General features: G+C 44.8%; 1 protein-coding gene across 13 annotated transcripts in view; it reads right to left on the bottom strand.

Annotated features, from left to right (window-relative positions):
- Positions 1-14,546, bottom strand: part of GARRE1 (granule associated Rac and RHOG effector 1) — a 98,994-nt gene that overhangs the window by 48,883 nt on the left and 35,565 nt on the right. For 12 of the 13 annotated variants that reach the window (XM_051846733.3, XM_051846738.3, XM_051846737.3 and 9 more), the window contains one exon: positions 12,476-13,770. The exons of the other annotated variant lie outside the window; for it this stretch is intronic. In XM_051846733.3, the coding sequence (XP_051702693.1) occupies positions 12,476-12,970 (495 nt within the window). In that variant the 5' untranslated portion in view covers positions 12,971-13,770. The remainder of the gene's footprint in view (positions 1-12,475; positions 13,771-14,546) is intronic. 13 annotated transcript variants of the gene reach the window in all.

Raw genomic sequence — 14,546 nt, 5'->3', positions numbered from 1 at the left:
CCTTTCATTCTCTCTCTGTATTACTCTATGAAATAAATAAATCTTAAAAGAAATTTTCTTTGAAAGGCAGAGAAACAGCCCCCCCACACACACACACAGAGATAGACAATTTCCCACCTGAAAGTTCACTCCCCAAATGCCCACAACAGCCAGGGAAGGCCAGGCCAAAGCCAGGAGCTCTGCATTCAATCCAGGTTGCCCACAGAGAAGGCAGGGACCCAACTACTAGGGTGAGCATCAGCAAGAAGCTGGAATCCGGAGTAACTGGGACTGGAACCCAGGCACTCTGACATGGGATGTGGGTATCCCAGCCTGTATCTTAAATCACTAGGTCAAATGCTTGTCCTCCACCCCCACCAATTATCTTTAATTTGGTTTGAATCTTAATGTCAAAAAAGGTAATTTTATTTGATTACTATATCTCAACTTTGTTTTAAAAATATATTTGTAAAGGTTTATTCTTGTTTGAAAGGAAGTGCAAAAGAGAGATCTTTCATCAACTGGCTCACTATCCAAATATCCACAACAGGATTGAATAAGGCCAAAGCCAGGAGCCAGGAACTCTATTCAGGTCTCCCACATGGGTCACAGGGACTCAAATACTTGAGACATCATCTGCTGCCTCCCAGAACGTTCATTATCAGGAAACTGGATTGGAAGCAGAGTCAGGAATTGAAGCAGGCACTCAGATATAGAATGAGGGAGTCCCAGGCAGTGACCTAACCCATTGTGGGACAGTGCTAGACCTTCTTAATCCTCTCTTATTTATTTAATCTATCTTTTATCTGCTGGTTCACTCCCCAAATAGCTCAACAGCTGGGGCTAAACCAGGCAAAAGCTAGGGGCCTACAACTCCATCCATATCTTCCATGTGGGTGGCGGGGACCCAAGCACTTCAGCCATCCTTTACCATTTTTCCAGAGGCATTAAGAGGGAGCTGGATGGAACTCAAACCAACACTCTGACATGAGATGCCAGCGCTGCAGGAGATGGCTTAACCTGTCATGATACTAGCTCCTAAATTTTCTTCTAATCTGAAACAGCACCTCCTACCTAATTTTTTTGCACACCACTGGCTTGCTGAATAAATCAGGTCAACTGACTACAGAATATAACACATTCTGAGTTGGTTTTAATTCTTTATAACTTGTTCCACCATGCTCCATATTTCCTGTAGAAATTAATTCAGCATTTTAAGGGGGGAACAGGAAGAAATACAGGAACACGTTATAGGGGTGCTGTGTAGTTCTTACTGCATCACATCGGGAGGCATGATCATCTGTCCATCTAATTTCGCTGACAATGAGACTGATCAATGGCATCTGGGTGCAGAGGGCCTAATCCCTTCCTTACATCATTTTCCGTTAACCTTTCACCAAATGTTGTATTGACCACTGTCTTGAGTCACTGAATTCATCAATCTGCAACATGGAGATTTTTTTAACTGCATCATCCCTTTTACACAGAAGAATGCTAAGATTCTTTTACACAGAGGTTCCCCTCAACTAGTAGGGCTATTTGGTTACCTCCCCAAATGGTCTATAATATAGTATAGTGTATTACAATCCTATTATATAGGATATATATTATATATAATATAGCAAGAAATATGCTTATTACTTAATCCTTTACTTCTCTCCTTTTAATTAGCAATTTTCCAGAAATAATGAGTTGGTTGTTCAAGCATTTCTCAACAAATCAAAGTCAAGGGGTCCAGCCTCCCTTTGGCTCTAGTGGCTTCCATCCACATAGAAGCAGCCAGGTAGACAGCAAATCTTGTCCACAACTCAAGTTTGCAGAATCACCCAAGTTGCAACTGCTTAACTGATAACAGTTTATTCTAAAGACTAAAGTCTGAAGACAGTTTACATAACAGCAAATTCACCTCAGTAAAAAAAATAAACAAGTCAAAAAGAGTGATGAGAATTTAGCAACAGTCTGAAAGCTGGATTTATGTAAGCTTTTTATGAAGTGAACTTTAGTTTCAGATGAACCACAGCAATTTGGATTTTCATTTGGCACATATAGTTAGGAAAATATTTACTCCATAAAATCTGTTATAGAAGAACTACTAGGGCCGGCGCCGCGGCTCACTAGGCTAATCCTCCGCCTAGCGGCGCCGGCACACCGGGTTCTAGTCCCGGTCGGGGCGCCGGATTCTGTCCCGGTTGCCCCTCTTCCAGGCCAGCTCTCTGCTGTGGCCAGGGAGTGCAGTGGAGGATGGCCCAGGTGCTTGGGCCCTGCACCCCATGGGAGACCAGGAAAAGCACCTGGCTCCTGGCTCCTGCCATCGGATCAGCGCGGTGCGCCGGCCGCAGCGCGCCGGCCGCGGCGGCCATTGGAGGGTGAACCAACGGCAAAGGAAGACCTTTCTCCCTGTCTCTCTCTCTCACTGTCCACTCTGCCTGTCAAAAAAACTAAAAATAAAATAAAAAAAAAAGAACTACTAGTCAAAACAAAAATAAATAAGACTAAATTTTACGTTTAGGAAACAAAAAGGGAACATTTTGCCTATTCATTTAATTCCATTAAGGTTAATGAAAATCACATTTTGAAAATGGCTTTTAGTATTTTCCATTACTGTTGCTCTACAGTATTTTTGGCATATAGCTATCCAAAATAAATGTTTTTTTGTTGTTGTTGTTTTGTTTTGTTTTGTTTGACAGGCAGAGGGGACAGTGAGAGAGAGAGACAGAGAGAAAGGTCTTCCTTTGCCTTCCAATGGTCGGCGCACTGCAGCCGGCGCACCGCGCTGATCCGATGGCAGGAGCCAGGTATTTATCCTGGTCTCCCATGGGGTGCAGGGCCCAAGCACCTGGGCCATCCTCCACTGCACTCCCTGGCCACAGCAGAGAGCTGGCCTGGAAGAGGGGCAACCGGGACAGAATCCGGCGCCCCGACCAGGACTAGAACCCGGTGTGCCGGCACCACAAGGCGGAGGATTAGCCTACTGAGCCGTGGCGCCGGCCTATAAATGTTAATATATCTGAATTCAGATCCCTTTTTTTTTTTTTTTTTTTTTTTTTTTTTTTGGGCAGGGAGTTATAGACAGTGAGAGAGAGAGAGAGAGAGAGAGAGAAAGGTCCTCCTTCCGTTGGTTCACCCCCCAAATGGCCACTACAGCCAGAACTGTGCTGATCTGAAGCCAGGAGCCAGGTGCTTTCTCCTGGTCTCCCATGCGGGTGCAGGGCCCAAGCACTTGGGCCATCCCCCACTGCCTTCCTGGGCCACAGCAGAGAGCTGGACTGGAAGAGGAGCAACTGGGACTAGAAGCGGTGCCCTTATGGGTTGCTGGTGCCGTGGGAGGATTAGCCTAGTGAGCCATGGTGCCGGCCCCACGAATTCAGATCCTTAAGAGTCAATACTCACAAATAAATAATTTCAAGCATACTCATGAGTAATCACATAGTACACAACAGAAATTTGCCAGCACATTAAACTGAAAACCAAAGTTTAGTTATGCAAGGATTTGAAAAAATGTTTGCCTGCCCCATTCACAAAGTGGGGAAACTTGGGAAGCCAATAAAAATGCAGGAAAACAAAGACATAGGCCCCTTAACAGCATTCAATTCCTGGGAGCCCTGCAGCTGCCCCGGATGCCACAGGAAACCAAAAGCCCTCTAGCTTTCAAGGTATGAGAAACCAAAAGGAGAAGTAGCAGCATCAGTACCCACTGCACAACGCTGGCAGGGCCCAACCTGCTGCCCTCCCTTATTCTTCTCTTTAGGAGCTGACCTCACCCTTCCAACCTGGCTACCCTAGGAGTGACAACCTAAGTGACCCCTCTTTATCTTTCTGCCCTACTCCTACTCTCTCTTTCCTTCACTCCACTTCAGCCACAGTAGGTCCCTTACTGCTCTTAAAACATGCCAAGGGGCCGGCGCTGTGTGTGGGGTTAAGGCCCCAGCCTGTAACATCAGTATCCCATATGGGCACCGGTTCAAGTCCTGGCTGCTCCACTTCTGATCCAGCTCTCTGCTATGGCCTGGGAAAGCAGCAGAAGATGGCCCAAGTCCTTGGGGCCCTGCACCCACGTGGGAGACCTAGAAGAAGCTCCTGGCTCCTGGCTTCAGATCAACTCAGCTCCAGCCGTTGCAGCCATTTGGGGAGTGAACCAGTGGAAGGAAGACCTCTCTCTGGTTCTACTTCTCTTTGTAACTCTTTCAAATAAATAAAATAATTCTTAAAAAAATGCCAGGTTAGGGGCCGGTACTGTGGCTCAGCGGGTTAACGCCCTGGCCTGAAGCGCCTGCATCCCATATGGGCGCCGGTTCGAGTCCCGGATGCTCCACTTCTGATCCAGCCCCCTGCTATGGCCTGGGAAGGCAGTGGAAGATGGCCCAGGTCCTTGGGCCCCTGCACCCATGCGAGAGACACAGAGGAAGCTCCTGGCTTTGGTCTGGCTTCTCCTCTCTCTGTGTAACTGACTTTGAAATAAATAAATCTTTAAAAAAAAAATGCCAGGTTGGCCACAGGGACACTGTACTAGCTGTTCCTTCTGCCTGGAATTCTCTTTTCCTGGCTACCAACAGGGCTTGTTCCCTCATCTCCTTCAGGTTTTCACTCCAATACCACCCGCTCAGTGAGGCCTTTTCTAACCATCTTATCTGAGACCACAATCCTCCTCCAGCTACACACACGAAATGTCTGTCTTGCTCACTACTGTATCTTTGTGCCTAGAAAAGCACCTGGCACAAAAAAAGACATGCAATAAATATCTGTGGAGTGAATGCATGACTCACAAGTCAATTTGACCCTTTTATTTATATCCATTTGTACTGCATAATTTTATTTAAGACAAATGATTGATGTTCTTAAAAGAGGTATAGATTTGTGACTTTCTAAAAAAATAAGAAACCCAAGTTACACAGACATCTACACTTCTTTACTATGACATACATGTTTTTATTGCAGTGGTCCTTAGTTATGAAAAGAGATTTCTAGAAAAAAATAAACCAAGGGAGATGAAACCAAAGAGAAATCAGCCAACTCAATTCAGCCAGCCTGGCATTTTTAGAGACTGCTGGAATTAACACCATCACAAACATCACCAGTGGAGATACTCCACAGGAAAGACAAAGACAGCAGGTCCCATGCAATCCACCTCTACAAAATGTTTGAATGGGATGTCAAAGCTTTGTAGAGGCAGACATTTGGCAAAGCAGTTACAACAGTGTTTGGGAGGTTGGCATCCCATTATCAAGTGACTGGGTTAAAACCCCAGCTTCACTTCTAGTTCTAGCTACCCTGATAACAACACACCCTGAGAGGCAGTGAGTGGGTGATGACTCAAATATTTTGGACTCTGACATCCACATGGGAAATGGGGATGGGGTTCCCATCTCTTGGCTTCTGCCTGACCCAATCCTGGCTGTTGCAGGCATTTGGGAAGTGAACCAGGAAATGGAAGATTTCTGTCTGCCTCTGTCTCTTTGCCTTTCAAGTACATTTAAAAAACAATTTTTTTTAAAGAAAACCTTTAGACAAAGAACAATCCTCAACATGGGAAACTCTGTTTTTCCTAAATTCACATTTTGCTGGACTGACAGATTAAGACTTACATATAAAGGAATTCCCATGAAGAATATGATGATGATTCTATTTCTCATTTTAGGCAAAATTCTAAATAAACTCTCAATTTTCTAAAACCCGGTTGAGGGATGTGGGGAAAGAATCCTACCTAAACTGTCAATTGGCTTGTCCAGCGGCTCCTTGCTCCTCAGAGTGGATTCAATGGACACAGCCCTGATCTCCCTCCTATGCCTCATTCCAAGGCAAACAGAACAGTGACCACTGGTCCAAGAGGCCGCTCTAGCTTTTTTCTCTCAAAAAGGAAAAAGGTCCTGGCAGTTCGACATCAGGTAGGAAATACTACTGCTGCCCTGGAATGCCCAAGAGAAAGGCTAACACAAAGGGGAAAGGACGGCCCTACCTCAGAAGCCAGACAAGAAGTGAGCAGGGCCAGCTGAAAGTGATGCAGTTGGAGGAGTAACTTGCTGTATCCTTCTCTAATGCTGGTTTCACACATGACCATCCACCGTACTTCAGAGGAGGGCTAATAGCACCTTTCAAGCCACACTGGAAACAGTTTTATGATAATGAAAACTAACTGGGGTACAGTGAGTACTCTACACACACTGATTGCTTCTGATCTTTATAACAACTCTGGTAGATGAGTGGTAACTCCATTTTCCAGATGAGCAAACCGAGGCTCAGAAATGTTAAGATTTGCTCAAGGCTATGGGGCAATAAGAAATAGATTCAATTTCTAAATGAAGATCTGATTCTGCCCCACAACTCATTTCTCAGGCTAATGCACTTGGGAGTGTCAGAAGCACTGTAATAAGCTAGTGAAACACCACAGTCACAACTTACTCCAGTACCAGCGAGACTGAGGGCGAAGCATGAGGCTAAGGGACAAAGTCACCAATGAAAAACTAGACAGGACTTCTGCCTGCCCCATAGCAGAGCGAGAGAGCTTACAGTCAGCAAGTGAAGTCTTGGAACCAGGCATAAGTAAATCAATGAGTACCTCTCAAATCTGGCTGTAGGTCAGAATCCCCTAGGGAGCACTAGAAGACTGCACTGGCTACCTTAAAGGTTGAGGGATCATACTTTGTCATAAGCTTAAACAATCAAGCATCTGAATATTCGCAAATTTAAGGCTTTTCCTTACCCACAGTCAAGTTCAGCAACATTAGGCCACAGACTCCTTTCCCTAGGGATGAATGTTAAAGCACTTCTTAGGACCTTACTTATAAAACTCTAGAAAAGCCAACAGGAAAAAAAAATCCAAATGCTTAACTATTTCATTTGAGTTGGTGGACATTCTAAGAGAGACCCTTTTTGGCTTATGGCTAAATCCCCTGACAATACACAAAGTCCACAAACAACAAATACTGCTCTGGGGAAAATAAAATGTTAAGTCTGCAGACAGAGCAACTATATCTTAGAATTCATTTACAAGGGGTCAGAACTGTGGCAGAGTGGGCTAAGCCATCACTTGCAATGCTAGCATGCCCTATCAAGGTGCCAGCTCAAGTCCGGTTGTTCCACTTCTAGCCCAGCTTCCTGAGAATGTGCCTCAGAAGGCAGAGGAAGATGGCCCTAGTGTTTGGGCCTATGTGGGAGACCAGGATGAAACTCCTGGCTTCCAGATTCAGCTTGATTCAGCCTTGGCTGTTGCAGTCATTTGGGGAGTGAACCCACAGAAGGAAGACCACTCTCCTTCTCTCCTTCTGTATGTCTCTCTGCCCTTCAAATAAATAATCTTTTTTTTTTTTAAATTCACTTATAAATTAGCTATCTGAAATCTATAAGACTCAGATTCTAAAACCTATCAATAGCACTTAGTTTCCAGACTAGCCTTGGAAAGTCAGTTTAGTCCATTACGTAGAAAAACATGGTAGTATTCCAACTATCCTCAACATCATTTCAAAGAGGAAAGCCAAGTCAAAATTCCAGACTAAAACAGTAAAAAATATTTTCCTTCTAAACTCAAAGAGGTCCATGCTGATCCCAGGAAAGCAGAGGGGACAAAGCAGATGCTGCAATATCCCTGTAATTTACTAAGTCCCCTACACTTCATGACTAGTCCAGTACTAATTGCCCTGGGAAACAAGGACATTTGCCCTCAAGAATTGGAAAGCAAAGAGCCATGCAGCTCCAGCTCTGTCTCCTCCAACACCTGGGGCAAGGCCTGAAGAGGAGCTTAATAAGGTTCAGGTTAAAATAAAAGCCTTTGGCTTTCTTTTTCAAACCGTACTTGCTTGAAATTCTAAGTAAAGCTAAAAGTGCTACCATCACCATGAAGTGGTGGTCTCATATTGTTCAATATTTCCCACAAGTGGGCAAAGTGTCCCTAACTGCTATTGCCAGCAGTGATCAGGTGGTACTTTATGTACGGCAAATAAAAGCTGAAGCCATGCATTTGTGTGTATATAAATATGTATCTGTGTATGCAGCAGCAGTGGTAGTCTGGAATGGCACATACCAGCCAGTTACCAATGGTCACTTCTGCTTAAAGGACTGGGAATGGAAGAAGTAAAGCAGAAGGTCCATTGCTTAAATTTCTTTTAAGATAGGCCGGCGCCGCGGCTCACTAGGCTAATCCTCCGCCTAGCGGCGCTGGCACACCAGGTTCTAGTCCCGGTCGGGGCGCCGGATTCTGTCCTGTTGCCCCTCTTCCAGGCCAGTTCTCTGCTGTGGCCAGGGAGTGCAGTGGAGGATGGCCCAGGTGCTTGGGCCCTGCACCCGCACCCGCATGGGAGGCCAGGAGAAGCACCTGGCTCCTGGCTTCGGATCAGCGCGGTGCGCCGGCCGCAGCGCGCCGGCCGCGGCGGCCATTGGAGGGTGAACCAACGGCAAAGGAAGACCTTTCTCTTTGTCTCTCTCTCTCTCACTGTCCACTCTGCCTGTCAAAAAAAAAAAAAAAAATTCTTTTAAGATGTACATGTAAAGGCAAGCTTTACATGTGTAATTTTTTTTTTCAAAATTTTATTTATTTGAAAGGCAGAGACACAGTTACAGAGATGAAGTGAAACAGAAATCTCCCACTTGCCATTCACTTTCCAAATGCCCACATTAGCAAGGGCAGGAGCCAGAAATTCAGTCCAGGTCCCCTATGCAGGTGGTAGGAACCCAATTAATTAAGACATCACCACTGGCCGGCGCCGCGGCTCACTGGGCTAATCCTCCGCCTAGCGGCGCCGGCACACCGGGTTCTAGTCCCGGTTGGGGCGCCGGATTCTGTCCCGGTTGCCCCTCTTCCAGGCCAGCTCTCTGCTGTGGCCAGGGAGTGCAGTGGAGGATGGCCCAGGTGCTTGGGCCCTGCACCCCATGGGAGACCAGGAAAAGCACCTGGCTCCTGGCTCCTGCCATCGGATCAGCGCGGTGCGCCGGCCGCAGCGCGCCGGCCGCGGCGGCCATTGGAGGGTGAACCAACGGCAAAGGAAGACCTTTCTCTCTGTCTCTCTCTCTCACTGTCCACTCTGCCTGTCAAAAAAAAAAAAAAAAAAAAAAAAAAAAAAGACATCACCACTGCCTGCCAGGGTGTGCATTAGTGGGAATGCTGGAATGGAAGTGGAGCCAGGTCTTGAAAACAGGGACCCTGATATGCAATACAAATAACGGAAGTGACATCTTAATCTAAACCTGCCCCCATGCATATAACCTTAAATATATTTTAAACTTTGTTAAGCCATTTTATAAGCACTTTAAAATAATAATTTTCAGGGCCAGTGTTGTCGGGTAGTGGACTAAGCCCCGACCCGTGGCGCCAGTATCCCATACAGGCACCAGTTCTTATTCCAGCTGCTTCTCTTCCGATCCAGCTCCCTGCTACAGCCGGGAAAGCAACAGAAGATTGGGCCTCTGCACCCACATGGGAGACCCAGAAGAAGCTCCTGGCTCCTGGCTTCAGATTGGTCTACCTCCAGCTGTTGCGACCATTTGGGGAGTGAACCAGAGGGCAGAAGACCTCTGTCTCTACCTCTCTCTGTAACTCCACCTCTTAAATAAATAAATAAGTCTTTAAAAAAAATAATAATTTTGGGGGCTGGCTATGTAGCGTAGAGGATTAAGCCGCTGCTTGCAATGCCAGCATCCCATATGGGCACTGGTTTGAATCCCGGCTGCTTCATTTCTGATCCAGCTTCCTGCTAGTGAACTTGGTAAAGTAGCAGAAGACAGCCAAAGTACCTAGACCCTTGTACCCATATATGGAGATCTGGAAGAAGTTCTTGGCTTCAGCCTCGCCCATATCTGGCTGTTGCAGCCATTTGGGGAGTAAACCAGTGGATGGAAGGTCTCCCTTTATGCCTCTCCCTCTAACTCTGCCTTTCAAATAAATCTTTAAAATTCCAAAAATCTTTTAAAATTTATTTTCCTGGATATAAAATATGATCACAATTATGGAAATAATCAGAAATTATAAATATACTTGCACAGATTCAAAGTAGAAATGACCCAAAGAGGTTACACATTTATACCAGCAGGTAAAGGAAACTACAATCTATGGGCCAAGTCCAGTCCACAGAACAGACAGATCTATGCAATAAAATTGGCTTTTATATTTTAAAGAGGTTATTTAAAACAAAAGAATATTTTACAGAGACCACATGTAGCCATGAAACCTAAAATTTCCTATATGTCCTTTATAGAAAAAGTTTGATGATCCCTGATTTGTACTAACACTGTTGTTATCTATTTAAAAATTCTAAGTTCCTCTTGGTAACACTTTCAAAATCACTTTTATTTTTGAAAGTTTATTTTAGTTTATTTGAAAGCCACAGTTACAGAGGGAGCGGGAAAGACAGAGAGTTCTTCCATCCGCTGGTTCACCCCCCAGATGACCACAATGACCTAGACTGGGCCAGGCCAAAGCCAGAAGCCAGGAGCTTCTTCCAGGTCTCCCACATGGGAAGCAGAGGCCCAAACTGCTTTTCCCAGGCAATTAGCTGGGAGGCAGACTGGAAGTGGAATAGCCAGGACACAAATAAGCACCCATATGGGATGCTGGTATTGCAGACAATGGCTTTACTCACTGCGCTACAATGCTGGCCCTTTCTCAAAATCACTTTTAAACATGGCAAAAATTAGTTTATTACTTAATGGTATAGTTTTTCTTAAAACCTAAAGCAGTATGAGCTTTTTCATCATACTCAGCTCAAAGGAGTAATAATTTCAGTACCAGGATGGGAAGGGGACATTCCTAGAGCACCTCACATCAGGAACTTAGCCTGGATGTACAAAGACACATGGAAAACCAATCTAATAGTAGCTCTCCTAGAAGCTAAAAATAATATTGAAAATCTACCAAACTAGCATAATAGATCAAAGGTTAGTAAATTATTTTCTGGGGCCAGTGCTGTGGTATAGTGGGTAAAGCCGCCACCTGCAGTACCAGCATCCTATACAGGCACTGGTTTGAGACCCGGCTGCTCCACATCCAATCCAGCTCTCTGCCATGTTCTGGGAAAGCAGTGGAGAATGGCCCAAGTGCTTCGGTCCCTGCACCCACATAGAAGACCTAGAACAAACTCTAGGCTCCTGTCTTCAGCCCAGCTCCGACCACTGCAGCCATCTGGGGAGTAAACCAGCAGATGGAGAAGCTCTCTCTCTGCCTCTATGTAACTCTACCTTTCAAATTAATTAATTAATTAATTAATTAATTAATTCCTGGAGCTGGGACTGTGGCACAGTGGGTTAAGCACCTGCAGCACCAGCATCTCACACAGGCACTGGTTCATGTCCTGACTGCTCCTCTTCTGGTCCAGATCCTTGCTAATGCATCTGGGAAAGCAGTGGAAGATGGCCCAAGTGGTTGGGCCCCTGCACCCACATGGGAGACCTGGATGAAGCTCTTGGTTCCTGGCTTCTGCATGGCCCAGCCCTGGATTTGCAGCCATCTGGGGAGTGAACCAATGGCTAGAAGATCTCTCTCTCTAACTCTGCCTTTGAAATAAAAAATAAACTTTTTAAAAATAAATACGTAAGTACAAATAAATCATTTTCTAAATAAAGACAAGAAAAAAGGTCATCTTTATTCTGAATGAAACTCATATTCTAATCTGACACTCTACTCTAGAGCCCCATGCAGGGGAGAATATGATCAAGGACCCTAGGAAATGTACTGAATATGACTCAAATGTGAGGCCAGCACTGTGGCACAGCAAGTTAAAGCCCTAGACTGCAACGCCAGCATCCAGTATGGGTGCAGGTTCAAGTCCCAGCTGCTCTACTTCTGATCCAGCTCTCTGCTATGGCCTGGGAAAGCAGTGGAAGATGGCCCATGTCCTTGTGCTCCTGCACCCAGGTGGGAGATCCAGAAGAAGCTCCTGGCTCCTGGCTTTAGCTCAGCCCCAGTCGCTGTGGCCATCTGGGGAATGAACCAGTAAATGGAAGACCTCCTTCTCTCTGTCTCTACCTCTCTCTTAACTCTACCATTCAAATAAATAAGTAAATCTTAAAAAAAAAAAAAAAAAAAAAAAAAAGACTCAAATGCGAGGTCGGTGTTGTGGTACAGTGGGTTAAGCCTCATGAATCTGGCATCCCATATGACAGCTGGTTCATGTCTTGGCTGCTCCACTTCTGATCCAGCTCTCTGCTAATGTACCTGGGAAAGCAGTGGAAGATGGCTCAAGTTCTTGGGCCCTTGCCACACTTGTGGGAGACCCAAATGAAGCTTCTGGCTTCTAAAAAAAAACCAGTATGCTATATGGAAAGTAGTTTCTGGTCTAAAAATTTAAAGGACACAGACATAACATACAGGCTGGTTTGTTTAATAATTTTAACCTACTTAATTTGAAATAAAAGCAATTTAGAAGCTGGCAAACACAAATTTTTGACAGAGAGAGAGTATCAACAAAAGAGGACAAAGACCACCATTAGAGAGATTTGAAAGAAACTCAGACAATGCCCTCACTTTCCTCTGGAATGTACTTTTCACCTAGGTATGACACAAAAGATACACTACCTCAATGTCCTGGAGACTGAATTCCTTCTGATCTGTGAAGTTTGCAGCCCCAGCACTAAGTTCCATGAGCATCTTGGCAATCTCAGGCTTGATGGCTGAGGTCAGCCGACTGGCTGCTTCTGTGACGTGCTCCTGCACATCTTTGAGCTGCATGGCCGCCTTGGCATAGTGAGAGTTCCTGAACACAGTGCTGAAGAGATCTGTGAGGAAGGTACTGGCACGGCAGAAGACGTTGAGGGCATCCAGGTACTTGGAGATGCCTTGCTGGATGTCAGCAATGGGAGTGGAGTGGGGCACAGCATGGTGGCAGCTGCCTGCAGGAGTCAGGCTGCCCAAGGGGGCAGTGGTGGCCGTAGATGCCAGGGGAGCACTCAGTGCTCGGCCCAGCTCGGGCATCGGGTACTGCTGGTGCTGCTGCACCTTCTGCTTGGACCCGCCAAGCAAGAAGCGCCGTTTGTAGTCCATTTTACTGTCCTGGGCACTGCAGCAATACATGCGGGAGGGGAACTGTCCTAGTGACTACAAGCAGGTCAGGGTGTGGATATTTTTCCTTTTTTTCCCCCAAAACTGTAGCTAGGTATAAAAATAGTGAACCTCTGCAAATGTAAGTTTTAAAAAAGACATTTCTAAGAGGCAGATGACCATATGACCCAATGTAGATGTAAGAAGGGCAGCAGGTTTTATATAATTATTACTTGCAGTGTATGCAGAACCACTGACAAAAAATAAAAGTGTGTCCCAAATGCTGTATAAGAACTGCTTAGCATTCCACTCTCAATAAAAAGATATGCTTGCGGAGAAAAATGTTTACCTATAATTGCTATGCAACAATATTTTGATAATTCTATTTACAATGGCAGAAAAATAACTTAACTTTTAAAAATGTAATATAATGTATCTTCAATATATCAAAAAAGTTAGAACCCAAAACCCACAAGCTGATCAACAGCAATTTTAAAAGCAGTACAGAATTACGTCACACAAAGTCCTGAAGAAGGAAGATCACGTCTCTGAAGAACCTTGACAGAGCCTGCTCGTCAAATCCATTTACTTACAAAGGTTCTCCCCGACGCCAAAAATGTCCAAATTTCCTCTAATGTTTTCTGAAAACAAGTTTGTTTTTTTGTAAAAATGTCATTTGTTATTTTAAGTCTTCTACTCCTTTCCTTTTGTTTGCTGAGGTAGTGGTTTCCTTGCAACATGAACAAGAGGTGCTTCCAGACTGGGTTGGCCCTCAATCGTAAAGTCTGAAGCAAGAATGCACAAATGTATTTGTAAGGCCTCTAAGTCATTTCCTGTAAGGAGAAAAAATAGGATAAAGTTAGGAAAGCTATAGGACAATGAGCAATTCCAGAACATTAGCTCCTGTTATGCTATCATCCACATAGGTGGGTTACAAATGAAAGAAGTAAGAAATCACATGACAATCTTACAGGAGCAGATACAACAAAGAAAGCTGAACCAGGAAATGACTTGTAGAAAAGTCCTCAAGTCTTAATACAAAAATCATGCAACAAATGAAGTTTGATTCTATACTAAGCACCCCAAAGCTGAGGCTAACAAGCAATACATGGAACAAGGCCTAATTCAGTGTGTGGCATTCGCTGGCTCCTCCTCAAAGAGCTCACACTTCCATGATGACAAAGAAAAGACCATGACCATGGCTACCTGCAGCCTATTCACTGCAAGAACTGCCTCGACTGTAGAACAGATCCTGACAAATGCAAAAGGGATATGTAGGGCTCAGCAAGTGAAAGAACCACCCCGGCAAAGGCCTAAAGCAGGACAACAGTGTGTTCAGAACACCAGCACAGCACAGAAACACAGCCTGGAGAGAAGCAGCTAGCTGGCTAGTGCTCTACAGGCAGGATTCTTCTCATCCTCATCCAGGTATCAACCTAAACAAACAGTGCTCAGACAACCAAACAGCCACATGTAAAACAATGATTTTGGATACCTACCTTACTTCCTATTAAAAAATTGACTCAAAATTATAAGACCTAAATATAAAACTATAAAACTCTCAGACTAAAAACACAGATGTAAATCTTTGTGACCTCAGATAAGACAA

This window comes from Oryctolagus cuniculus, chromosome 18 (genome assembly GCF_051225735.1).
Source record: "Oryctolagus cuniculus isolate XC-2025 breed Fujian yellow rabbit chromosome 18, ASM5122573v1, whole genome shotgun sequence".
NCBI lineage: Eukaryota > Metazoa > Chordata > Mammalia > Lagomorpha > Leporidae > Oryctolagus > Oryctolagus cuniculus.
The sequence above is the reverse complement of the archived record's forward strand: the minus strand, read 5'-3'. Positions and strand labels throughout refer to the sequence as shown.